The sequence below is a fragment of the Chlorocebus sabaeus genome, chromosome 14, assembly GCF_047675955.1.
Source record: "Chlorocebus sabaeus isolate Y175 chromosome 14, mChlSab1.0.hap1, whole genome shotgun sequence".
NCBI lineage: Eukaryota > Metazoa > Chordata > Mammalia > Primates > Cercopithecidae > Chlorocebus > Chlorocebus sabaeus.
In genome coordinates this window covers 98,442,627-98,470,105 of record NC_132917.1, presented here as the reverse complement: position 1 = coordinate 98,470,105, position 27,479 = coordinate 98,442,627, and the positions used below count along the sequence as shown (strand labels likewise).

The following is a 27,479-nucleotide window of genomic DNA, read 5'->3' as shown; positions in this document are numbered from 1 at the left end:
CAAGAGGGAAGTTGCGTTTATTCTGGTTATCTACACCTGACCACTGAGGACACCCAGGATCCAGGGTCAGGGCCCAGAGGAAGGCATCCGTGTAAGCAGCGCCCTCAGCTCAGGGCCCTCCGGGAGCCACCAGCCCAGGCTGCACTGCCCCACCCTCCGGGGCCTCCCTGCTCCGCAGCCAGACAGGACAGGGGCCAGGCAGGGGATGCAAGGCCAGCACGGCCTGAGACGCCCCTACCACAGCCCCGCTGTGTGTGGAGACAACCAAGCAGGGCTCAGCCAGGCTGCAGGGCCTGGGGTGGGGCCGAGGCAGGGGAAGAGCCGGCGTGGAGGGCTGCAGGCCCTGGGTGGTGGGAGCTCAGGCACAGGCAGCCTCGGCCTTCTGTGCGCAGCCCGGGGGCTCCTCCGCTTTGCTGGCCAGGCTGTAGTAACAGGCCCGCATGCGCTGCTCCACGGTCAGGAAGTCGGGGCGATCCTCCCACCTGTGGGGGTTGGGGGACATCCAGGCTGCTGACCACACCCCCCGGACCCAGCTTCACTACAGGGTGGGCATGCACAGTGCTTGGCTGAGGTAGACTTTCGGGGCTCAGAGAGTCAGCAGGGCTGTTAGGGTGGTGGGACACTGGGTGGTGGAGAGGCCTCTGGGGTGTGAGAGCGTTGGGCGATGCCACAGAGCCTAAGAGGCAGAGCTGCCCACACACAGGGTGCTGGGATGACCCTCTACTGAGCGTTAACCAGTGAGGACTCAGGGGACTGAGTGGACTTGGTGTCAGAGTGGCAGCTATTGACCATGGGGACCTGGGATACAGAAAGCTAATGCTTTGCGCGTGCACCTGGGGCCAGGGTATCCGTGGGCTGGGCGAGGGCTTAGACGAGAGGGAGCGCGAGGCTGGTGAGCAGCAGAAGCCTGGAGCACGGCAGTGGGTCTGGCCAGTGGGGAGCTGCAGTATTAATGGTACTGGGCATGGGGTATCCATGGACTGTGTTGGCGTGCTAGGTGCTAGCCTCTTTGGCTACTGGGGTGTGGTACCCTGGGTGTTTCCTGATGGAGGTGGAATTAACACGTGTCACAGGAGGGTGGACCGGCCAGAGAGGGTGTCTATCTGTTGGGCTGCTTGGGTATTTGGGTGTCAGTGTCCTAAGTGCTGGCCGGTGGGGAGTCGTGCTAAGTTAGAGTGTCCACACGTTGCATGGGCAGTCTAGGGCGTCCGCTTGTTTGGGTGTGTGTTGCCTGTTGTCTGATGGGAAGTTGGGATATTGACGGTGTTAGGAGTTGAGATGTTTGAAGGTTGGGCTTCAACCAGGCAGAGGTGGGGGCTGGAACAGATGAGAATTTGGTACCTGAGTGCTCGCCTGTCTGGTAGCTGGGTGCTGCGTGCTGGCTGGTGGGGACTGGAGTGTTGGGTACTGAAGAACCATCTCATGCCCCGAGTGTCAGTGTCATAGGTTGAGTAGCAGAGTATGGATGTGTTTGTGTGTTGCAGGGTCCATGTGTTGAGTGATGACTGAGGTTTTAGATGCTGAGGCACAGGCCCACAGGCGGGGTGGCAGGGCGGGGCACACTGGAGCAGGACAGCAAACCCTGGTGTGTCAGAGAGCTGGGTGGTGGAGGGGTAGGGGGTGGCTGCAAGGGCCATGAACTGCGTGAAGGGCTTTGGGTGGGATGGCATTATGTTGACATCAACTCATCCGGCACCAGGACGTCCCAGGGGTCAGCCCAGCCGCGTCCCCTCCCCACCGGCACTCACTTGTAGATCCAGCAGTCGCTCATGAGTTCGTACAGTTCAGGCGGACACTCTGATGGGCACTCCATCCGCTTGCCCTGCTCGATGAAGGCCATGACCTCCGGCCCCTTCATCTTCTGCTCAAACCAGGGCCGAGACACCTGTGAGTGACCAGGGTCCTCCTCCTCCTCCCCCTCCCCACCGCACCGCCCACCCGCCTCTGCCCGCGCCTGCCTTGTAGGGCTTCTGGCCGTAGGACAAGGCCTCCCACATGGTGACCCCGTAGCTCCAGACGTCGCTGCGGCTGGAGAACTTGCGGAAGTTGATGCACTCGGGTGCGTACCACTTGAGCGGCCACTTCCCTGCTGAGCGGGCCTGGGGAGGGGGAGATGCTGCCGGGTCAGGGCTCGGGGACCCTCTACCCACCCAGCCTATCCACACGGGCATCACAGGGCAGAGGCTCACAGTGTAATAACTGTCATCGGCGCCCAGTGCTTTGGAGAGGCCGAAATCGCTGATCTTGGCGTAGTGCCGGTTAACCAGCAGGACATTTCGGGCCGCCAGGTCACGGTGCACAAAATTCTTCTCCTCCAGGTACTTCATCCCCATGGACACCTGGTGCAGCAGCTCGGCCACATTGCTCACGGGGATCTCCTCCCTGGGGTGATGGGGAAGGCGGGGTCAGCTGGGAGACCAGCCAAGTTCCCAGGGGCAAAGCACGCTTCTCTGACCCAGCTGGGCATGAGCCAGGTGACCATGTGTTCAAAAACGCTTACTGAGTACCCGCCGGGGACACAGCGGTGAACAAAACAGGCAAAATGCCTGCCTTCATCCAGTCTCGAGGTTTTAGGGATCACCCACACGCCATGACTCCCAAGTCTAGACCTCTGCCTGCACCCCCGACGTGCTGAGGTCTCACGGGCATCTCAAAGATAATGTGGCCTGATTGTCCCCGTCCCCACGTGCACACCCACGTGGCTCCGCCACTGTCCTCTCCAGCAGCTCCTCTTCCTCTCACACCCAGTCGGTCAGCAAACCCTGGCAGTTCTGCCATCAGAATCTCCCCAGAACCCACCGCACTGCTCGCCTCTGCCTCTGCCACGAGGAGGCAGCCACGGCACCACTCACGTGGACCCCCAGGCAGGAACCGTCAGGTCCGCCCAGGCCCTTGCTCCCTCCTCGCTGCCCCTGAGCCAGGTCCTTCCCACACATGCATGCGTGCGGGTGTGTGTCCACCATGCCCAGGCGGAGCCCAGGCCCCACCCACCCGATGGCTGGGCCCACCCGGTGCTCACTTCTTGCCGGCCAGGAACTTGTGCAGCGGCCCGCTGCCAGCCATCTCCATGACCAGCATGAGGGCCTCAGCCTGGCAGACGCCAATGAGCCGCACGATGTAGGGGTTGTCCAGCTGGTGCATGATCTGTGCCTCGCGCATCATCTCCTCCGTGTCCGCCTTCTCCGTGCCCTGCTTCAACACCTTGATGGCCACGTCAATCTGCTTCCTGCTCAACCCAGCCACGGGAGGCGTGTGGGCAAGGGGCACGGGCCCTGCTCGGCCCCACACCCCCACCCACCCATCTCTCTTCTCCCTTGAGTTGTGCGGTAGACAACTGCGGTGGCCATCCAGGTTGGGACCCAGGCGCTCAATGTCCCTGTGGCCGGGAGTGTCTGCTGAGGACAGCTCCCAGCCGGGTTGCTCGCCGGGAACAGCCCATCACCAAAAGGAATCCAAAGTGACACCCTCCCCAGGGGCAGCCTGTCAGGGGCCAGCGGACTCACGGATCGGGGACCCCACTGCAGCTCCACTGGGTTGCGTAACTGCAGCTCAGCCACCTCCCCCTGCCCAGGCCCACATCCCACCCCGCTCAGGTGTCCCGAGCTCTCTCAGGGAATCCTCCAGTGTGCAATGTCCTGCCCCCGAGTCTGTTTCCCAGGCAAACTGCTGTGAGACAGACATCCCGGCTCCCACCCCACAGCCTGGTGAAGCCGCTCCCCTCTGCCGCATGCGGCGGAGCCCCCACCACGGCAGGGGCGGCCATACTTGCGCATGCGGTACACGCCCTGGCGCACTGAGCCAAAGTTGCCGCAGCCAAGTTCAATGTCGGCTATGAGGAGGTTATCGCGCTTCAGGAAGAGCTTCTTGTCCTTGAGCTCCTCTGGGTCGCTGTAGGGGCTCTCATACACGCTGGTGTCCATGGGCATCGGCCGCGGTTTCTCTGGGGACGTTACGCGTGCTGGGCACACACAGCCGTACACTCCCAGGTCAGGGGCAGGGGCGTGGGGAGCAGGGCAGCCTCAGCCCCCACAAGCACCAGCCCCAGACAAGGGTGCTGTCCCTGGAGCATGCACAGGCAGGTGGGTGCCCATGCGTGTTCCTGCACATCCACACGCAGGCACTGGCATACACTCCTGGCCACAGCTGCGGGTGCACCGTGCGGCCACAGGAGGCTGGACTCTAGGGGCAGGTGCATTGGTATCCACGTGGCACCGTTACTGTGCCAGCTGGGGTGTGCATGTGTGTGCATTCGTATGTGTACACCTATGGCCAGGCCTGTCCCTGTCCGTGTATGCAGCACACTACCACATTGAAAAGGCCTCCGAAGGTGAGCTTCTGGGTGCACATGTAACTATGTATCTTCTCTGTGCACACACATGTTCAGGTCTGCACCCACCCATGAGACCCAGGAGCACCCGCAGCATTTTAGGAATGTGAGCTCTGGGGTCCATCCTGGGTTCACATCCCGCCCCCACCACTGCCTCACATCCCGGTAGACAGAGCCCTCCCTCTCTCATCTGTAAAGTGAGGGTAATCACCATCGCCACTTCATAAGGCACGTCAGGAGGGCTCGGTGGCTCATACACACAGTGACCTCGGAACGTGACTGACACGTGGTAGGCGCTCAACAAACGTGTGTCTGGGGAGCCCCAGGCGGGGCCAGGTGTGCTCCCTGCATGTCAGTACGCACTGGGACGTACATGCGCACAGGCAGGCGTGATGGGCATGCGCATGTGTGTCACGGGTTAACCAAGCCAACTGCCACAGCCTGGCCCGGCCCACAGCGTCCCCGTGAAACCCCACAGCCCTGACGGGGACCCTGCTCTCGGCTTGGCACGAGCCCCAACCCACACCCCCACCTCTGCCCGCTCACCTGGCTCAGGGGTGTATCCATCTGAGTTGAGGGTGTCGATCCGTCTCTGAGGCTAAAGGCCACAGAGTCAGCAAGGCCTGAGCTGGGGACGTCCATCCCCTCTCATGAGACCCATGTCCACCGAGGACTCCCAGAGACAGCGGCGAGACAGCCTTTTCTGCTCCACAGGCACCCCAGCCTCCACCCCAACCTCCCCCACAGCCACCCCCCAGCTCTGTCCCCAAGGCCACACTCCAGGTGCCCCCAACTCACGTGAGTGAACGTGGATGGGTGGGCTGGGAGCGTGGGAGCAGCAGCCCCTGGGGGAGCAGAAGGGCCAGTGAGGGCTGGGGGCCAGGTCTCCCGCCGCCCCGCCCACCGCCCGCCCGCCCGCTGCAGGCACCTGAGGCGCTGCTGGCGCTGCTGTTGGGACAGGCCTCCTTCAGGCAGTAGATGAGCCCGTCTGCCTTCAGCTTCAGATACTCCACCAGCTGCAGGGAGCACGCAGCTGGCAGAGGCTCCTCTCCTCCCCGGAGCCCGGCACCCCATCGGAATACAGCATCTCCCAGAACAAGCTGCACGGGCGGCCTACCTGCCAGAGCGTGTCAAACTTGGTGCCCTCGGGAATGCAGTACTTGCCCGCCTTGTCTTGGCTGATGAGGTAGTGGTACACCGTCTTCCCATAGATGAGGGACAGGGCATACGTGCCCTGCTCCTTCCGCGGCCTCAGCCTGGCAGGGGAAGGGAAGGGATGTAACCCCTAGAGCCACCTGGGGGCCTCCTACCGTGCCCCAGTTCCCCCCACACACACCCTATGGGCTCCACACCCAGGAGCCTTGCAGAGAAGCTGCAGGGACTGGGGAAGCCAGGCCAGGCCCCCATCACCTCCAGATCTGCTGATGATGGGCTAAGTGACAGAGGGCGGTGAAGGGGCCATGGCTGTGTTCCCAGGAAAATGCACAGTCCTCCAAGAGCCAACAGATGGCCATTCACAGGGAATACCTGTCCACCTGCAGTGGACACTCAGCCATGGAGGAGGGGGACACTCATCCACTGGGGAACACCTGGTCCCCCATGGCTGAACACTTGGCCATCCATGGCCAGACACTTGCCATCCACAGGGAGAGAGCCATCCACAGGCACTCATTGAGGGTACACTTGGCCACACAGTCAGCCAACCATGGGGGGCACTTGGTCTTCTACGACAGACACAGAGCCTTCAACAGGTGGACCCAGCACCATTCTCCTGGGAAGAGAAAGCCTCTTCCAACTAGACCCACACAGGTAGGTGCAGCTTCATGACCAGCTCACAGGGCACCCTGTGCAAATCAGAACAAGTCACTTTCTCATCACAAGACTGACCAGTTCCATAACAGAGGGACCTTTCCTAGAATGAGACCCTCAATTGCTTTCTGCTGGAATTTTGTCACAATAAATATGTAAATCTTCCACGTCTGTGATGGGAATTGAGCCCCTCAAAGGTGGTGTGTTTGTGGGGTGAGAAACTGTCCCCCCATCCCCTCCAGCCCTGAGGACACACACATCCCCCATACACACAGACTAACTTAGTGTCAGACACTGGCACCCTCACATGAAGCCCCACAGTGACACCAATCAGCATCCCCCACAAAACAGTTTTGTCTGGGGTCACTGGCACAAGCCTCTACTGCAGGATCAGGTATAGCTTTCCAGTGAGGAGGGAGGGCAGCTGGCCCCTTGGAAGCTGTGGAGGGCAAAAGCACACAACTCCTGATCTCAGGGATTGCACTGCCCTACAGAAGAGCCCTTGGGATGGCCTGTGAGCTGCACCCTCCAAGGTGCAAATTCTCAGACCAGGCCTGGCCCTGCCTGTGGGTGTTCATTCACTGGACAAGTTTTTACGGACTATGGACCATAGGCCAGGCACTGTTCTGAGTGCAGGGATATGGCAGTGAGCAAGGCAGCCATGGGCCCACCTTGCAATGAGGCCCTTCCTTAGGAAATGTCCCCTGAGTGAGGCAGAGAGGTCCAGCTGTGACCATCCCCTCCATTCCTGGACAGCATGTTCCCCAAAGAACAGTGCAGTGAAGAGTGGGGCAGTTCCCAGGCTAGCCCACAACAGTCTGGAGACAACGTGGAGAGATGGGAAATCAAGGCAGGGGGCAATGAGGGCACACAAAAGGGCAAGGAAGAGAAGCCTGCCACAAATTAGGAAACAAACGTCCCACAGAGACATGAGGCGGGGACAGCAGATGCAACGCCATCACGTGAAACCCCACAGTGACACCAGTCAACATCTCCCACAAAACATTTCTATTCTGAGTCACTGGCACAAGCTCCTGTTAAGTGCAGCTTTCCAGCGAGGAGGGAGGGCTGTTGGCCCTGGGGGTCTCGGAGCTGTGGCAGTCAGAGGCAGCTGGCAGGCTGGCTGGGAGGCGATGGTCTCCAGGGACTGTGAGAAGTGAAAACACCTCCTAAGGGTCACAACCTGAAGTTTTAAACTGACAACGGAGACTCGATGCCAAGTCACTCACCAACAAACAGCAAACCTCCCCTCCCATCTCCCCTCCTCTGTCTCTTCGTTTTTTTTTTTTTTTTGGTTTTTGTTTTTGTTTTGCTTGTTTGTGTTTTTGAGATGGAGTCTCGCTCCGCCGCCCGGGCTGGAGTACGGTGGCACGATCTCGGCTCACTGCAAGCTCTGCCTCCCGGGTTCCGAGTAGCTGGGACTACAGGCGACTGCCACCACGCCCAGCTCATTTTTTGTATTTTTAGTAGAGATGGGGTTTCACCGTGTTAGCCAGGATGGTCTTGATCTCCTGACCTCGTGATCTGCCCACCTTGGCCTCCCAAAGTGCTGGGATTACAGGCATGAGCCACCGTGTCCGGCCCTCCGTCTGTCTCTTTCATTCTTTCTTCTGGAACTAATAATTTCCTGCTTGTTTATTTAAACTTCTATGTGGAATATTGGAGAAAAACAGCCACAATATTAGGGAGCTCTTTGCATCAATAGGTGGGGTCTCCTCCTCTGTCTCCTGAATCAGGGTTTGACTTGTGCCTTGCTAACAGGACATTAGCAAACATGACACAAGCAGAGACTTGAAAAGTAGTTGAGCACTGAGGTTGGCCTGCCCTCACTTGCTTTTCCTGGCAGCTCTCCAAACACCATGAGAATGAGTCTAAGCTAGCCTGCTAGAGAAGGCCCATGGAGGAGAACCAAAGTGCCCCACATGAGTGGCCAATAGCCATTCATGTGAGTGAGGCCATCCCAGAGACCATCCAGCTCCAGCCAATCTTCCAGCTGGCTGTGGCCACATGAGTAAGCTCAAAAACCCAGCAGAAGAGGCACCCAGCTGAACTCAACCCAAATTACCAAGGAAACCAGCCAAATTGTCAAGTAAAACAAGAGTGAATAAATGACTAGTGTTTGTTTGTTTGTTTGAGACAGAGTTTTGCTCTTGTCACTCAGGTTGGAGTGCAATGGTATGATCTTGGCTTACTGCAACCTCCACCTCCCGGATTCAAGCAATTCTCCAGCCTCAGCCTCCCGAGTAGCTGGGATCACAGGCATTCACCATCATACCCAGCTAATTTTTGTATTTTTAGTAGAGATAAGGTTTCACCATGTTGGCCAGGCTGGTCTCAAGCTCCTGACCTTAGGTGATCTGCCCACCTCAGCCTCCCAAAGTGCTGAGATTACAGGTGTGAGCCACCACACCCAGCTGTAAATGACCATTGTTTTAAGCCACTACATTTCAGGGTGTGAATACAGCACATTGTTACACAGCAAATGCTAACCAATACACTCTTTGGAAAGAGACACGTGAGTTCATAAAGAGCAGCTGCAAATTCCCAGATAATAACCACACAGGCTAAGACCTTGATGTTATCACCACATATATTTCAGTACCATAAGTTCTACTTTATTTACAAAAAAAAAAAAAAAAAAAAAAATGCTAGATAGTGGCAGTTCTTTGTTCTTGCAGTTGGAACTTGCACTTAAGCCAGAAGCACAGGCTAAAAAATCAACTTGTATCTCTGCTCTTAAAATAATACATAGAACCTTTAAGAGCTGCATCTGTCTCTGGTTCATGATTGTAAAAAAAAAAAAAAAAAAAAGAGCTACCATTTGGTTCTAAATTCATCACATATTTGTCCTATAATCACAGTACTCCCCACAAAGTAGGTAATATTGTTATCTCCATTTTGCAGATGAGGAAACTGAGGCACAAGATTATGTATCTTGCCTAAATTGCAGAGTTGGTAAGAGGTGGGAGGTGGAGCCAGGATTCAAATGCATTTCTCACTCTACAGTTAATTGCTACCTAGGACTAACACCCAGCTCTGTCACAGATTATCTGTGAAACCCTGAATAAACTGCTAATCCTCGCTGTGCTTCGGTTTCCTTATGTATAAAATGAGATAATTGGTCTAAATCATAACTTCTTAACCTGAAAAGTGTTCGAAGGACGAGGTTCAGGACCAACCATGATCTTGTATAACTATCTGCAAAGTCCTTGAGGTGAATATGTTTTGGGGGATTGTGAAAGGGGCAGTCAGTAGGATTCCAAAGAGGTCTGCAGTCCAGGAGAGGATAAGAAACACTTGACAGGCCAGGTGTGGTGGCTCACGCCTGTAATCCCAGCACTTTGGGAGGCCGAGGCGGGCGGATCACCTGAGATCAGGAGTTTGAGACCAGCCTGGCCAATATGGCAAAACCCTGTCTCTAACAAAAACACAAAAATTAGCCGGGCGTGGTGGTGCACACCTGTAGTCCCAGCTACTCAGGTAAGCTGAGGCAAGAGAATCACTGAACCCAGGGGGCAGAGGTTGCAGTGAGCTGAGATTGCACCAGTGCACTCCAGTCTGGGTGACACAGCAAGACTCCGACTCAAAAAAAGAAACACTGGACAATGTACTTTTTTTTTTTTTTTTTTTTTTTGAGATGGAGTCTCGCTCTGTCGCCCAGGCTGGAGTGCAGTGGCCGGATCTCAGCTCACTGCAAGCTCCGCCTCCTGGGTTCACGCCATTCTCCTGGCTCAGCCTCCGGAGTAGCTGGGACTACAGGCGCCCACCACCTCGCCCGGCTAGTTTTTTGTATTTTTTAGTAGAGACAGGGTTTCACCGGATTAGCCAGGATGGTCTCAATCTCCTGACCTTGTGATCCGCCCGTCTCGGCCTCCCAAAGTGCTAGGATTACAGGCTTCAGCCACCGCACCCGGCCGACAATGTACTCTCTTAAAGGCCCTTTCCAGGGCAAGTTTCTTTTCAAGTCAAATCAGCCAATTCCATAAAATGTTGCCAATAACACAGAAACAGGCCAGCATTGGCAGCGCACAGGCTTGGGTACAATTCCGTCCGTTCTTTGGCAACTATGAACTGTGCTCAACGGTAAGCATGGTCCTGGTCTTCACTCCAGGCCTGAGTGGCACGTGTTTTCCTCTCACACCCCGAACCCTGAGAAAGCTGTTATAGACTTCAGGAACCGCAAGAAGCAGCTCTCACAGTTTCTGCCCAAAGCGTGCCTTGCCTAATTTTCCAGGAGCCGGGTTCCTTGTAGCTGCTTCTGGTGTCTTGACATTTACCCAGAATGGTCACTGTCCCTCATACCACTGTGCCAGCTGTTTCTGGACCTCACTGCCAGCCATAGGCTCTATGTCATGCCCAGATGCTGGGCATCTCTCCTTCCTAGCCACTTCCTCCCACCGCCAACGCTGGTCCTATTTGCCTGGGAGATGGCACGCCAGTTTGACATGCAATGCACAGACAGCTGCTTAAAGCTGTTGACCCTGGCTCTCCTGAGACTCCTCTAATCTCAGTAGACTGGTTAACTCTAAGCCTGTCATGAGCTCTGCTGTGGTACACAAAAAGTGTTTGAACTTTTCCTTTGGGCAGTGAAACCTTTGCCACACAATACTGTATGTGGAAACCTAAGATAGCAAACAGATCAAAGCTGAGCTGCTGTTGTCATTCAAGTGGAATGGGGGCCCAAATCCCACCTGCTCAATCCTCCACTCACTCTCTCACCCCCTAGAATTCTCTGTCACTCTCAGGAGGCTTTAGGGAATCTGGGGGAAATTTTTAAGCCAATACAGTGGCAGAATCATGACCTGTATGTGTGTGTGTGAGTGCAGGATGAAGAAGAGAGATGGGGGTGGGGAGGGAAAGAGAACAAGAAAGGAAAACTAAGAAGAGAGGCAGAGACTGCGGGGATGAAAAGCTACATTGGGGATGTAGGGGGAAACCAGAGTAGAAACTCAGATTATAAAATCAAAGACAGATGAGTTTACATTTTATGAAGGAGAAAGCAGAGACGGGAGGAAAGAATCAGCTACATCAATAGGAAGGGCTTAGAGCCTTCTTTGTGTCCAGCCTGGGGAGAGCCCCTGGACTCTCAGGCACCTGGGGTAGCATGTCTGGACGAGGGGGATATGAGCACGGGAGACGTGTGAGCTAATGTTAGTAACCTCTTGGCGAGGGTCACACCTGGGGTGGGGTGATGCAACATCTGGAGGAAGGTGGGTAACACCTGGACCAGCCATCACCATGTACTGCAAGACGGAGCCCTCCAGATGCAGCCCCCGCCCTCAGGCTGACAGTCCAAAAGGAAAGAGAGACAGCCCCCAGCACCCATGTTCACAGTGCCCATAGCTTCACGACAACCCCCTTGGTCCAATCCTACAACCAACCTTTTGCAAAAAGGGCTCCCTGCATTCCTCTCCCTTAGGGAGTCCCTTCCCTACAGTGACTTTGGTTTTGGTCATGTGACTTGCTTTGGCCAATAGGACATCAGTGACATTACAGAAACAAAGGCTTGAACTTGCCCTCTCCTCTCTGACTGATCTTGGGAACCCTGCGCCACCACCACACGAACAAGCCCCAGCTCCTTGCTGGATGATGACTCCACTGGACCAGCTCATCCCCATCACCCAGGTGACACTGAGCCAATGGCCAGTCATGTGAGTGTAGCCATCCCAGCCTATTCAGGACCAGCCTAGATGACCCAAACCAGAACTGCTTAGTTAGCTCACAGAATCGGGAAGAGTAATAACTGTCATTTTGAGCCAATAAATCTTAGGGCTGTTTGTTACGTAGCAAAAGCTAACTGATACAAATGCAAAGGTTTCCTCTTAGAGAAAACAGCCCTGTCCTGAGCTGTTCAGAAGTTGTGCCAGCAGTTGAGTATTATCTGCAACATGTATCTAAGAACTCCCTCAGAAGCCTTGGAAACTCCACTCCAATTTACAGCCTAAATCTGAATCTGTATGGTAGGGTAAAAAGAGTTGTTTTATCAGCCCACAACAGAATTTTGGAGAGGGAGCTGCATCTTGCGAAGAAGCCTGCAGGCAATCTACAGAAACTTCACATGGGTGAGGAAAATCAAGGGATGTGGTCACTTCCTCCAAGTGGGTTGACCTCAGGAGAGGAAACAGCCCTGGGGGAAGCAGGTGACCCGAGGGATCTGCCGGGCAGGGGCTCAGGCCAAGAAGCACTCACGAGAAGGAAGGCCCAGGAATTGTCCCCACAGATTTCTTGGGGGAAAACACTGGGCTTCCTGAGGTCATGGGAAAGAGGCAGCACCAGTTTCTCTGTATTCTGAGGCCGGAGTGACCTCAGCTGCACCTGGACACCATCTGTTATAGAAAAGATCCCGTGTCCAAACCAGAACGAACACTCAGAGTTTTGAGAAGAGCTTTTGAGAGATTTTTTTCACATTAACAAATTCACAAACAGCCACACAGCCTCAGCTGCGGCTCAGACACGCACGTTCACCCACATATAAAAGCTAACATTTACCACATTTTTCCTATGTCAGTTACCATCCTCTCGCTTCACACATACTAATTCATGTAATCCTCCTAGAGGACCCCGGGGGGAGGTACTGCTGTCAACCACAGGACAGTTAGAGGGGGCTGCTTCATCACTCTCCCGGGGATCCCACCTCACTTAGGGGAAAAGCTGAAGTCCCTGCCCTGCCCATCACCTCCTCCCATTCTCCCCCTCACTCACGCAGCTCCAGGCACATGGCAGTGTTTCCGGAACACACCAGGTAGACTCCTGCTTCCTGATCTTTGCACCAGTCATTGCATTTTTCAGGAACACCTTTCCCCCTGAAAGCTGCACAGCTCACTCCTCAGCTTCTTTCCCTTACTCAAAAGCCACCTTCTCCGGAAGGCCTCTTCCGACCACCTAATCTCAAATTGCGACCCCTCCCCACCTGCACACATGGCACTGACTACCATCTGACAGGGTCTCTATTTTATTGACTCTTTTTCTTGTCCACCTGCCCCCATGAAGACAGGCACTGTGTCTGTCTGGCTCATCGCCGTGTCCTCAGTGTCTGATACACAGTAGGTATTCAGTAAATATTTGTTGATTGAAGGAGGGGAAACAGGCAGACAAACAAGGTCTGCTACTTGCCCAAGGGCCACAGCCAGCAGGTGGCAGAAGCGGGATTCCAAGCCAGGCCAAGGGACCGACTCTGGAAGCTTTCCTGGTCACTGCCTCTACTTCCCCATGCGCAAGCTGCTTTGCACATCAGAAACGCACAACCCACTTGCACACGGGAGCACAGGCACACCCTCACGGCCCACCTGCACGCTCAAGTCTGCCCCAGTCCCCAGGATCCCTGCCAACGAGCCCCAGTCCTCACCGCACCCAAACCCCGGGCCCCACATACAGGAACTTGCCGTCGGTCTGGGTCCCAGAGTAAAGTTTGCGCTCGGCCTCCTCCCGCGTCAGGCTGCTGTGGTACCAGGGCATCCGCTCGTGGGCCGTCGTAGCAATAAGTTTCTCCACCTGCGGTGCCTGGCTGATGATGGCCTGCTCCAGGGCCTCGCCCTATAAAAGCAGAGTCGAGGAGGTCTGTAGGTGTGGCCAAGTGCTCCCCACAGGAACCCCCTTCTGGGAGCCCCGTCCCAGAGGACTCCCCACCCCACCTCACCCAGGCGTCCCTAGCGCGTGTTATGCAGGTTGTCGAGGACCACTTCCTTGCCACCTCCATGGTCCCCTCCCCAGTCCAGCCAGGGAGGAACCACCCCCACCTTCCAGCACGGCCCCAAGCGTATCTCCAGCTTGAAGACCTAATTCAGGTGGTTGTGCACGGTGGCGTCACTCAGGCTGTGCAAGACTACAGCCCATCTTCCCAGACAGCGGCCCTACCCTAAAGGCTCACCCTAGCCCCGCGCACCCTCCTCTCAGCCCCGCCCCCAGTCTAAGCCTCGCCTTCGCCCGGCCCAGTGCATCCCTCCACCTTCCCATCTGGCACAGTAGCGCACCGTAACATCGCTCAGCCTGCGGAAGGCGACCGCCACCACGGAGCCCCTACCTCTGAGGCCTCCTTTCAGCTTCTTCCCCAACCAGTGCCCCACCTCTCCAGCTTCCAAAGGGGGCTGAATGGGGAAGACGACCTTGTCCTCCCTCCTATCCCCCAAAACCCCGCACTGCCCCCCTCGGGCCACGCCTCTCCAGACCCCGCGCCCCGGGCCACGCTCTCACCTCCAGCTTCCAGGTCTGGCGCACGTAGTCGCGCACCATGGCGTCGCGCAGGCAGTCGAAGACGCCCGGCTGCGGCTCCAGGCCCGACGGCCGGTTGCACGGCTTACGCAGGTTGCAGGGCAGCCCGTCGGGGTCGCGCGAGTAGAACTCGCAGAGCTCAGCTGGTCCGCAGTGAGCCTTGCCGCCCGCGATGGCGTAGGTGCCGTTGAGCTGGCGCTCGATGGGAAAGTGGTGGAAGCGCACGTCGTGCACGAGCGACAGCACATAGCCGCCCAGCGAGCGCAGGCACTGGCGCAGCAGGAAGAGCCCGTCCGCCATGCCCGCCAGCTTCAGGTGCTCCTCGGCCTCGGAGCGCGAGATGCTGCCGTAGAAGAAGGGCAGGTGCGCCGCGGGGTCTGGCATCGCCCCTGGGCCTCCCCAAACCTGCGGATTCACAGAGGGTCGGAGGCACATCAGGGCCTTCCTGAACCCGGTGCGTGGGGCCCAGAGACGGGGCAAGAGACTCTGCATGGAGGGCATCACTGCCGCAGGCTGAGCGCGCCAAGGGGGCAGAGCTGCTCTGTGCCCGTCAACCTGGAGAGAAGCTGCAGCCTGCTGGGCACAGATCCAGAAGTCCCAAACCCCCCTCTGACTTTCCAGAGACATCATGTGGACACTCAGGCACGCCAACTGGTCCCCAAGCACCAACACCTGTACCCATCCCTTCGTGTCCCACCCACGTGCTGAATTCTTGCGTTTCAGGCCCAGTGCTGGGGATATGCACGCTCGAGGCAGACGCGGTCCCACCCCGCCCTCCGGAACGCAACACTATGGAGGGAGAGCCTGAGATGGTTTTGAGAAAGAAACAAAAACAATCATTACAGACTGAGGTCGGCATTACAAAGGAAATAAGTAGAGTGACATGAAGAGAGTGAGGAGGTGGCTCTGGCTAGGACGGTCACCTTCTCCGAGGAGCTAGCATTTGAGTGGAGATCTGAAGGAGGAGGAGACAACTTTTCAAAAAGCGCGCGGGACAGCGCATCAGGCAGAGGGGACGACATGCACTGAAGCCCTGAGGCCGCACCCAGCTTTGTTCACCCAAGGGCCCTACCTCTCAGCCTCCCCTGTCCCTTCCGCTGACCCTTTCCCCTCGGCCTTAGCAGGCCCCCCTCGCCTTGTCCTCTGCCTTCCTTGGCAAGTTTCTACGGAGCATATGCTAATTTGAATATCCATCCCTAGGGGACTGGTTAAATACATTAGGGTTTAATCTCAAAGTGAACTTTGATACAGCTATTAAACAAACAAAACGTGTGATTGAGGGGAGGAGGAATTAAGGCTATTTAGACAGATGGACATCTGGTAAGGCAGATAACTTAAAACTGCCTGCCCTCAACTTTCTGGGGTGATGGTGACGTCCTGTATATTCACAGGGCTTGGGTTACACAAGGGTCTGATCTTGCCAAAACTAAGAGAATGTACACTTAAGATGTGTTCATTTAATTGTATTTGCCTCCCTCAATTAAAAAAGAAACATAAAATATTGAACCCTAGGTAACAATCTGCGTGCAGAAATGTTTAGGAGTGATGGGAACTGAGGACTGTAATCTAGTTTGAGAGCACCCCCCAAAATAACACTGATGGATGGACACACAGAGCGAGAGGGACGGATAAAAGGTTAGACATCCAGAGAGACGCAGTTGACTCCTGTTGTTCTCCGCAGTTCTATAAAGTCAACGTAAACACTGAACTAGCAAATATAGAACTATCCGTCCTAGGGGAAATGTAGAGTTAGATTCCTAGGAGCCTCTGTTTACATTTTCATCAACTGATCAAGACATAACCTTGTTTTTTTGCGAGTTTCTGCTTAAAGGTACCTTATTTAATATACCTGGTTGATTCACTAACATTGAACACTTAGCCAACAGCACTATAACGATAAGCTTATCTGACATGTTTTCTCCATAAGGCACACACAGCCTTCTGGCCCTTAGGAATGCTAGACAGCATTTCAGCACTATGGTTGGGGGCCATGTTAACCAGTGAAATCACCAACAAAAAGCACAAACATTCAAAATATGTGAGGCCAGGTGCGGCGGCTCATGCCTGTCATCCAGCACTTTGGGAGGCTGAGGCGGGTGGATCACTTGAGGTCAGGAGTTCAAGACAAGCCTGGCTAACATGGTGAAACCCTGTCTCCACTAAAAATACAAAACATTAGCTAGAGGTGGTGGCGGGCACCTGTAATCCTAGCTTCTTGGGACGCTGAGGCAGGAGAACCTCTTGAACCCAGGAGGTGGAGGTTGAAATGAGCCGAGATCAGGCCACTGCACTCCAGCCTGGGCAACAAGCATGAAACTCTGTCTTTAAAAAGATAAAATAGGCCAAGCGCGGTGGCTCACGCCTGTAATCCCAGCACTTTGGGAGGCCAAGGCGGGTGGATCACAAATTCAGGCGTTGGAGACCATCCTGGCCAACATAGTGAAACTCCGTCTCTACTAAAAATACAAAAAATTAGCTGGGCATGGTGGCGGGCACCTGTAATCCCAGCTACTCAGGAGGCTGAAGCAGAATTGCTTGAACCTGGGAGGCGGAGGGTTGCAGTGAGCCGAGATCACGCCACTGCCACTGCACTCCAGCCCAGGTCACAGTGCGAGACTCCAATCTCAAAAAAAAAAAAAAAAAAAAAAAAAAAGATAAAATAAAGAAACAAAATATGTGGCACCACCAAATAGAACATGAAAAAGATTGGCCAGGTGCGGTGGCTCACGCCTCTAATCCCAGCACTTTGGGAGGCTGAGGCGGGCAGATCACGAGGTCAGGAGATGGAGACCATCCTGGCTAACACGGTGAAACCCTGTCTCTACTAAAAATACAAAAAAAAAAAAAAAAAAAAAAAAAATCAGCCAGGTGTGGTGGCAGGCGCCTGTAGTCCCAGCTACTTGGGAGGCTGAGGCAGGAGAATGGCGTGAACCCAGGAGGCGGAGCTTGCAGTGAGCTGAGATCTCGCCATTGCACTCCAGCCTGGGTGACAGAGCGAGACTCCATCTCAAAAAGAAAGAAAGAAAAAAAAAAAAAGAACATGAAGAAGACACTTGTCTGTAGCGTGAGAGCATTTGCCTTGTGCATCCTCAGTGGGAACATACATATCGAGTGACTCATATTTTTGCCACTCTGTATGTCTGAGAATGACCACAAAAGTGCCACGTTGGTTTTAGGGTTTCAAACAATTGTTAACAAGTAGGTGAATTCACAAATAAGAACTCCACAAACAGTGTTGATCAACTGTATGTGATAAAACAATTATAGCAAATCATTAACTGTTCAATCTAGCAGGTGAGTCACTGGTGTACGGTTAATTCTATTTTCTGCATATTTGTAAGTTTTCATAGAATGTTGGGAAAAAATACCTTTCCATAGCGGTTATGAGGTGTTTCTCTGCTAAGAGAGGCCCAGCAAGGCTACTCAGGCGTAAGTGTGCACTGGAGAAGTGACCTTGGGTGCCCTTCTTAGTTATGCAAATGGAACCAAGGGGTAAAATGAATGCTTTTGTGAATCAGGAGAGGCTCCCTCTGCCCGGGGTGTCCAGGGATGGACTCTGGAGCTGAAAGGAAGGTACTGGAATGGGAATCAGGTGAGGTCTGGGTCAGAGTAGCTGGAGGAGGGGGCCAGGATCTGCATTGTAACCCCAATTAATTGTGATGGTGAGGTTGGGAGGACCAAACTTGAGGGGGGTCCTGGACAGGTGGGTGTTCCAGAGATTCATAAGGGACTGCATTTGTGGCTCCACCTGGAGAAACAGGTCACCATTCCACAAGAGTGTTTTTAAAAAGTCACGAAGTGGCTGGGTGAAGTGGCTCACGCTTGTAATCCCAGCACTTTGGGAGACCAAGGCGGGTGGATCACATGGGGCCAGTAGTTTGAGACCAGCCTGGCCAACATGGTGAAACCCCGTCTCCATTAAAATACAAAAATTAAGGGCCGGGTGTGGTGACTCACACCTGTAATCCCAGCACTTTGGGAGGCTGAGGCGAGCGGATCACGAGGTCAGGAGATCGAGACCATCCTGGCTAACACAGTGAAACCCTGTCTCTACTAAAAAAAAAAAAAAAGAAATTAGCCAGGCGTGGTGGCGGGCGCCTGTAGTCCCAGCTACTCGGGAGGCTGAGGCAGGAGAATGGCGTGAACCCGGGAGGCAGAGCTTGCAGCCAAGATGGTGCCACGGCACTCCAGCCGTGACAGAGCAAGACTCTGTCTCAAATAAATAAATAAATAAATAAAATAAAATACAAAAATTAGCCAGGCGTGGTGGCGGGCACCACGCTACTCAGTCCCAGCTACTCAGGAGGCTGAGGCAGGAGAATCGCGTGAACCCAGGAGTTGGAGGTTGCAGTGAGCTGAGATCATACCACCTCACTCCGGCCTGGGCAACAGAGCAAAACTCCATCTCAAAAAAAGAAAAAAAAAGTCATGAGGGCTCCTAGGTATTCACTCTAAAGAAATGGAAATTTACATTCACACAAAAACCTACCCAGGAACCTTTATAGCAGTTCTAGCCACAATTGCCAAAAATTAGGAATAACTTAAATGTGTCCCAGCAGATGAATGAGATACACCGTGGGACATGCCTACCATGGAATTCTACTGGCAGTAAGTGGAACGACATACGGAGACACACGATTCCACGGATACATCGCAAAGGCCTCCGGCTGTGTTAGAGAAGCCAGGCTTGAAGGGCTACTAACTGTGATTCCCCACAGAATTGCAGGGATAGAAAATGCGCCAGGGGTTGCTGGGTGCTGGGGGTCGGGGAAGGATTGATGACAGAGGGCAGGAGGGAATTCGGGGGAACAGTCTGTATTTTGATTGATGTGGTAGTCTCTGGGCTGTATGCATTTGTCAAATCTCAGAATTTTTCACTAAAATGATATAAAAATTTTATTGTATATAACTTATACCCCAAATTTTGATGAAGGGGGAAAGGAAGTGGAAGATACAAACACAATGGACACTAAAATGCTAATGAAAATAGGAAAAGTGATTAAGGGCTGTCTACACTCCCGTCCCCATGTCCCTGACTCCCAGCCTTCTCAGCCAGACCCACGGTCTGCGCCCACCCCCTAGGCTCTTCTCCAGCACTGAGAGCACCCCTGGCAGTCTGTGTGCACCAGACAAGCACTCCGTGACCTCCTCAATCCTGGGTCCCCTGAGTGGCCGACACCAATGACTCCTCCCTCCTGCTTGAGCCTCATAGACCTCTCTGGTCCTTCACAACCCCCTGGCTTGCCTCCACCCTCTGACCATCCTGCTCACTCTCCTTCCCCCAGCCCCGTCCCCTTACTTGGGTCATCCTGTCAGTAGCCATACATGCTGCCACACCCACCTCTCCCGGAGCCCAGATCTCTCGCCTGCCTGAGGTCGGTTGGTGCTGGCATCATTTCCTTTGATCGCCACCAACTGTTTCCATTAATACAACCAACTAAGATCCAGATGGCACGCTCATGCTGCCTGTGGCTGGCTGAACCCCACAGTCCATTTCCACAGAGCTGAGCTCCAGAGTCTGCAAGTTGCTCCTTGGCAATTCTTCCCCCAGGCCTCCCTTGCTCAAGACCCTACTGTCTACTGCATTGGATCTCCCCAGCCCGCTGCCCCAGCTGAGCTGTGCTACTTGCTTTCCTTCAAAGGACGTTCATACTTTTATCCACACAGCACCCTCCACCTAGTGCACCCTTCTGTCTCCCCTCCGTCTTCTCCAGCCCAGCCAGCCCTTCCTCGAAGACTCCTAGAGCCACTCCCACAAAGCATGAGGACGCAGGATGAGGCAGCAAACTGAGGGCTTGTCCAAGGACCATGGGTGCAGGGTAGCAAAGCTGGTCTCTGGGGCCGGAAGCTGTGGCAGGAAACTGTCGCCAACACAGTTTGAGAAGCTCTTCCCCACGTGGCCACAGGTGCAGCCTGGGTAGCTGGAAGCAGGTTAGGGCAGAAGAGGAGATGGGGGAGGCTCGGTGCCCAGCCCAGGGCTGCCATCTGTGACCCGAGGCTAAGGAGTCCCAGAGGCAGGCTCTCTTCCTGTGCATCTCGGCTGCATCCCAGCGTCCCCGTCCCATGGCCCACGAGGACAACCGTAATCACAAGCACTGCCCACAGCAGGCAGGTCAGGTGGTGGGCGGCTCTTCTTCCACCCCGGGGCCTTTCTGGACTGTCCTCACTAGTAAAACATGGGGCCCAAGTTCCCAGGGACCCCATGGCCAGAGATGCTGGGGAGGCCAGAGGAGGTGGGCAGAGGTGGCAGAGATGAAAAGTCCAGGGGCAAGAGGGGGGAGCATCTGCCATGCAGTGGCTAGCCGGAGTGCCTGCTGTCAGTGAGCTGCACCGATCTGCAGCTCCCCAGGATGACCCCAGACCCCAGGCAGGGGATCAGATGTTTCTCTTCTCAGCTGTGTCCCTGCAGACTCGCGGCCCTCCCAGGAGACACCCACCCTGAGACCCATCCCGGCCCTCGTACTGCCTGGGCCACCCCAACGGGCAGGACTTGGTTAGGAGCCCCACCCTCAGTCCCCAGTGAGCCTGTTCATTCCCCAAGCCTGGCCTACGGTTCTCCCTAGGCTGACCCCAGCCAGCTTCCTCTTGAGCTCATAGTTCAGAGATCCTAGTTTGGCCTTCCCAGAGCTTACAGCCCCAGGATCCCAGCAGAGAGATCTCAGCAGAGCAGCCACGGGGCACCTGCCCCACGCTCACAGCCCAGGCCCTGGGAGGACGACGGGAGGAAGCCTTGGAACCTGGTCAGAAGGACCTGCCTGGAACCTCACCATTCACCCGGCCTCCTGGGGTAAAGGCCTGGAACCCCGCCATTCACCCAGCCTCCTGTGGTAGAGTCCTGGAACCCCCCCCCATTCACCCAGTCTCCTGGGGTAAAGGCCTGGAACCCCCCATTCACCCAGCCTCCTGTGGTAGAGTCCTGGAACCCCCCCATTCACCCAGTCTCCTGGGGTAAAGGCCTGGAACCCCCCCATTCACCCAGTCTCTTGGGGTAGAGTCCTGGAACCCCACCATTCACCCGCCTCCTGGGGTAAAGGCCTGGAACCCCCCATTCACCCAGTCTCCTGGGGTAAAGGCCTGGCACCCCCCATTCACCGGGCCTCCTGGGGTAAAGGCCTGGCACCCCACCATTCACCCGACCTCCTGCGGTAAAGGCCTGGAACCCCCCCATTCACCCAGTCTCCTGGGGTAGAGTCCTGGAACCCCACCATTCACCCGGCCTCCTGGGACACAGTCCTGGAACCCCCCCCATTCACCCAGCCTCCTGGGGTAAAGGCCTGGAACCCCACCATTCACCGGGCCTCCTGGGGTAAAGGCCTAGAACCCCCCATTCACCCAGTCTCCTGGGGTAAAGGCCTGGCACCCCCCATTCACCCGACCTCCTGGGGTAAAGGCCTGGAACTCCCCCATTCACCCACCCTCCTGGGGTAAAGGCCTGGAACCCCCCCATTCACCCACCCTCCTGGGGTAAAGGCCTGGAACCCCCCATTCACCGGGCCTCCTGGGATAAAGGCAGTGCTAGATTACAGCTGTTGCGGAGAGATCAGATTCCCCAAACATACTTCAAAGGAAAAAAGAGTCAAGGGGTCAAATACAGTTTCAAATGCTGTGAAAAGCACATTAAAGGCTCCGAGAAGACCACATAGAAGGACCCCTTTCAGCGTCACTTAATTCCCACACCTATTCAGCAAAGCCGTGAAGGTCTACTGTTTCACAGGACATTCTCTGGGCATCAAAAATCAAAAGCCCCCATTACACGCCCTTCATCAGAGCAGAGCTATCACACCAAAGCCACAGGACCTGGTGGTAGCGGGCAGGAGCAGCACGAGCTCCATGCGTCCCCCCAGCCAGAGGCTCCACGTGTCCCCCCAGCCAGAGGCTTGACATGTCCCCACCCAAGGCACTGCTGGAACAGGGCCCCGGCCCCCTACTGCCCCCACCTCCTCCTACTGCCCCCCCACCATCCTGTTCCCACACCAGCTCCTGGCTCTCTCTCTCTCTCTGAACCCCCAGTCCTCGCCTGAGACCCTGAGTCCCTGTGAAGCCGTGTTTCCTGCTCCTTAATCCCCAAGATGTGCTTGGGCCGCCTGTGCCTACCAACAGAGGCAGCATAGGCACTGGTCAGCAGATGCCAGCTTGGTGGCACCATGAGCCACACAGCAGCAGTGAGCCATGGCGATAGGCTCCTCCTTCATATGTTTTTCCTGACTGCAGGGATCGGATTCAAACCGTGGGATCGTGGAGCCACCACATGGTCACGGTGCAGCCTGAGCAGCGAGTGAAGCTCGCCAGACCTCTGGAAAGCAGGGCCAGCGAAGGTGCCCAGCCCTGGGGCTGCAGGGACTCCCTGGGGTGAGACTTGCTGGCCCCCCGTCATGCCATCACACCCTCCTCTTCTGTGCTGGAAGCTCTCTAGGCTCCCACCTCACTCGGGGTGAAAATGCAAGTCCTCAGGGCGGCCCCCAAGGCCCTTTCATGATGCCCGTCACCCCCCGCCACTCACTCCCCTCCAGCCACACGGGCCTCCTCGTGTTATTCGTTCAGGTTCCCTGGACAAACCAGGCATGGTGCAGCCTCAGGGCCTTTGTACTGCCTGTTCCCTCTGCCTGGACACTCTTCCCCCAACACCTTCCACTTTATTCAGGTCTCTGCCTAAGTCACCTCCTCCAGGAGGCCTTCCCTGACCTCCCTCTCTAAAATAGCCTCTCCTTCTCTCTCTAGCCCTGACCCAACTTTATGGTTCTTCGCCACCTAAAAGATGACATTGTATCAACTTGGTGACACAGTACCTTTGTCCCTGCCAGAATGTAAGCACCACGGGAGTGGAGACTGTCCTGCTCCCCTACCTATACCAGCACGGCACAGAGTAGGTGCTCAATATACCAGGTACCTACAAAGGTCTGCAGTCCGCTGGAGGGGGGTGGGGACGCCTCTGAACACCCGTGGAACCTGACACCTGGGTAGGGGTGAGGGGTCACAGGGGCTTCCTTGGGTCGGGGACGGTGGACCTAGGGACTTCCTCCACTGAGCCACGGTGGGAGAGGAGGGGCCCGTCCTGAGGATCCTGGCCACCAGCTGTTCCCTCAGCCCAGAACAGTGCTGCATCCTTCTCCTGGGCCTCAGGCTTCAGGCCTCCTCCGTTGTCCCATCCTCCCAGAAGCATCCCATGGGCCCCGCCCCCTCCCCAGCCTGGGTCAGGCACCCCCCCTAGACTTCCAGGGACCCCATCCTGCCACATCACAGTCCTGATGGCCTCTGTCTCTGCTCCTCGGTCTGTGACCAGGCTGAGCTCCCCGAGGCAGGGCCCACGGCTCTTGTCTTGTTTTCTATGGAAGCTCCTGCTTCCTCCCCACAACTGTTTGTCAAGTGTGGAAGGACAACCACAACAGCCTCTGTGCTGGGGACTGCCTGGCCCTTCACGAGCATTAGTCATTTATTCTAATTCTCACCACAACTCCATTTGGTGGGAACTGTTATCCCACTCCTCAGCTAAAGAAACTGAGGCTCAGAGAGGTCAATGTCACGCTCGGAACATGCAGCCTGCAAGGGGCCGCCATGGATTGAGCCCAGGTGTGTCTGATGCAGCAGCCAGCACTAACCACTCCAGCAAATGGCTATCAGGAGACCCTGGAGAGCCGGGCTGGGGCGGGGTCAGGGTCAGATTCCCGAACCCAGCAGACTCTCTAAGTGTCTGTGGATTGAACAATGCCCCTCCACCGCCCCTCCAGGGAGGCCCCCAACTCCGGCCTCCACTGCCTGTGTGACCTCAGCAACCAGCAGTCCCTCTCTGGGCCTCAGGCTCTGTGACTGTAAAAGGGAGATGGGAAAAGGCCGTGTGAGTCGGGAGGATAGGGGCTGAAAGAGACGAGGGGACAGCGTGGGACTGTCCTGGGCCTTGTAGGCTGTTCACAGGATTCCTGTCCTGGACCTGTTAGATGCCAATAACACCCGCTGGGTCAAAACCCAAACTGTCTCCGGGCACTATCAACTGTCCCAGGGGGATGGGAGGAGGCGAAATTGGCTTTGATGAGAACGGCTGCCTTAACCCTGTAGCTTGGGGTGGGGCAGGGACCGGTCAGCACGGGGTGGTCTAGGTGCTGCAGCCCCGGAGAATATACAGGAACTGTGGAGTCCAGAGCCCAAGGCCACCCAGAGCTAGTGAGGATAATGAGGGTTTTAGCGAGACGTTTCTCCACACCTGTATGTGCCAGGCACCGTGGATACAGTCAGTCTCTTTATCCTCCCGAGAGCCCTGGGAGGGAAGCACAGAGAGACGCGGTGACTGGGAGGGAAGCACAGGGAGACGCGGTGACTGGGAGGGAAGCACAGGGAGACGCGGTGACTGGGAGGGAAGCACAGAGAGACGCAGTGACTGGCCCACTCACACAGCTGGTGAGCTGGTGAGCGGCGGAGCCAGAACGTGAAGCCAGGCCCCCAGGCTCCAGAGTGTGCACATCAACACCCCCGCCAACACTGCCAGGGCAGCGGGGCCGAGGCTGGAGGGCCGGTGAGAAGAGGGAAAGCAAGCTCCGGATTCAGCAGGAGGCACCTTCACAGGGGGCACCTTAGGAGTCCCTGACCCTGATCTCTCAGCAAGGCATTATTAAGCACCTCCTGTCTGCCTGCTGTTCTAACCAAGACGAGAATCATGAATCACCTCGAGCTGCTCCCCTCATGAACCCGTGTTTTTCCTGTCGGGGATGCTTCCTACCTGAGACACGTTTCCCAGCCTCTCGCCAACAGTCAGGAACCAGGTACCTGCCAGGTGCCCGTATCTGCATGTGTATTTACAGATGCACAAACTGAGGTCAGAGAGGCTGAGCAACTTGCCAAGAACACACAGTAGTTAAGCAGAACCCGGGGTTTTGCTCTTTCTCTCTCCAGGTCTTCCTCTAACCTGAGCTCGGCTACAAGTGGCTCAAGCCTGCCCTGGACCCGTCACAGGAATGACAGCATTCTGCTGATGGAGCTCACGGCCCTGGTGAACAGCCCCCTTATCTTCACAGGGCCTGGGGACTAGAGTGCACTTGCGCTTTCTCTGGAGCTTTCTCTGCTTCCGGGAGCCAAGGATGCAGCCAGACAGGGCCCAGCAGGAGCCCAGGAACCAAGCAGGCCTCGCTGTGTCCCCTGAACAGCCCGGCTCGGCTAAGCCTCTGGAGGGGGAGCTGCTTCCCTCAGCATGGCCACACGCCCTGTCTGCCTCCATCTCCAGCCGGTCACCACCCAGCCCAGTCCTCCAGCCCTCCTGGTCCTCCCAGCAGCCTCCTGACTCCCGGTTAATATTCTGTCCTCCTCCTCCAGACACAGCCCACCACGGAGACGGTGGCCAGGTGCCACTCCACCCAGGCACCACTTACCTGGGGACGTACAGGTGGATGTCCAGGCAAACAGGCCACTTGTGGGGTCTCTGGTCCCAACGCCAACAGAGAGCCGGTTCTGGGTGAAGAATCAGGACTTACAAAGCCAGTCTAGATTTCCCCGCAGGCCGAGCCCCCAGCCTGAGAGGGAGGCCCTGCCACTCACACTCTCCGCACACACTCTGGGGGAGGACGTCACACCCCGCCAGAGTTTCTCACTCATGGATGGTGCGTTCACCCTCTGCCAGGTCTCCCAGAGCCCCCTGGGGTGGCCCTGGTGGCAGGACACGGGCAGACGGCCCGAGGACAGTCACTTACCTGAATGCCCTAGTAGCAGCTCTGAGGCCCACGGTGGGCCAGGGCTGGCCGGAAGGCCTGGTGTCTGCTGAGCTCCAGCAAGCAGGCTTGTCTGAAACGAACCTATTTCCTGGATGCGAAGACAGGAAAGGGGGCTGTGTCTGATGTTTACATCAAAGTCACAAAGTGCTGTGCTCAAGGAAAATCACAGGCCACGTGCTCCAGGGAGGAAGAAGGCATTTCCGGGGCCCAGCACTGCCTGCCCAGCTGCAGGATGGAACTGAGAGACGGGGATGAGGCTAAGCAAAGGCAGGGGTCAGGAAGGACGACTCCAGCAGCAGGACTCGTCAGACGGAAGGAAGCCTGCGTACCTGGAACGGGAGGGTAGGCAGCAGTGGTGGGAGGGAGGGGAGTCCCAGGGCTCATGGAAACTAAAATGCCCCATTTTCCCCTCAAAGGGGCGCCGCGCCGGGGCCTGCACCAGCTAGACAACCCAGAGGAGTGATTTATTTATTCCACAGGCAGGTTAGAGCTGGAGGGAGGAGAAACCCACTGAGTCAGCCCATACCCTGAAGGTTGAGACCCCCTCCTGTGCCAGGTATCTGGACAGCAAGGACAACCTGCCCTCGCTCTCCGGTGGCTCGCAGGCTTGTGCGGGGCAGCTGGGTCCACAGGGAGCCAGCGCTGGGAGGCTGGAAGCCTGGGCACTGTGTGTCCCCATAGGAGCCCCAGCCCCACCTGGAGGATGTCAGGGATGCGTTCCAGGAGGAGTCAGCCACCCAGCCAAGACACAGAGCCAGGGCACCCCCAGTGCCAGCCCGGCCTACCGGGGACCTTTGCCACGAAGCTGAATCTGGCTGAGCACTATGCCGCTGTGGCCACCACCTCCTCTTCCTCTTCCTGTCCTCTCTTCCCTCACCCCGTGCACCCCCCACGACGGTACCCACCTACCCTTGGGCCTGGGGCCACACCTCATGCACTCTTTCAGAGGGGGGCCTGCAGAGCCACTCTCTCTCGGCTCCGTCTCCCCTCTAGTGCCCCAAGGCCTCTGGGAGCCTCTCGCCCACCACCTGCTTGCTTTCTTGGGCACTAGGAGTCGTCACAGCTCTCCTGTCTGTGGGGTCTCAGAGACCTGTGTGGAACTGCCCTGGGCCCATTGTGGAGACACCTAAAGCTCTTCTTGGGGTCCTGCTGCTCTTGTTAAGTGGGCTTGTGATACCCTACCTTGTTTTAACCTGAATTGACTCTCCCTTCGCTAAGAGAGCCAGACAGACTCCATCTTGGCTCTTTCATTTGCAGCCCTTTACCCACCCTCCTTCCTCAAGGACTTAACTTGTGCAAGCTGACTCCCAGCACATCCAAGAATGCAATTAACTGATAAGATACTGTAGCAAGCTTTATCCGCAGTTCCCAGGAATTCTCCTGGTTAATAGTACCCAGAGACCCTGTGTTTGTGTCCGGTTGGTAACGCCCAAAGCCCCGTG

General features: G+C 56.1%; 1 protein-coding gene across 2 annotated transcripts; it reads right to left on the bottom strand.

Annotated features, from left to right (window-relative positions):
* ZAP70 (zeta chain of T cell receptor associated protein kinase 70) lies at window positions 1–26,180 on the bottom strand. 2 transcript variants are annotated; one of them, XM_073023237.1, is made up of 15 exons: window positions 26,017–26,180; window positions 25,699–25,777; window positions 25,053–25,116; window positions 14,327–14,749; window positions 13,509–13,669; window positions 5,445–5,583; window positions 5,256–5,343; window positions 5,126–5,172; window positions 4,874–4,925; window positions 3,766–3,958; window positions 3,020–3,226; window positions 2,190–2,382; window positions 1,959–2,099; window positions 1,749–1,861; window positions 1–482 (listed from the first exon to the last, which is right to left on the bottom strand). In XM_073023237.1, exons 4-15 carry the CDS (start codon window positions 14,726–14,728, stop codon window positions 359–361), a joined length of 1,860 nt encoding a protein of 619 aa, XP_072879338.1. In that variant the 5' UTR covers window positions 14,729–14,749; window positions 25,053–25,116; window positions 25,699–25,777; window positions 26,017–26,180; the 3' UTR covers window positions 1–358. The 2 variants fall into 2 exon arrangements, with proteins under 2 accessions (XP_072879338.1, XP_008006269.1); XM_008008078.3 differs by lacking the exon at window positions 25,053–25,116 and having other exon boundaries at window positions 26,017–26,168.
* Between the last annotated feature and the right edge of the window lie 1,299 nt (window positions 26,181–27,479).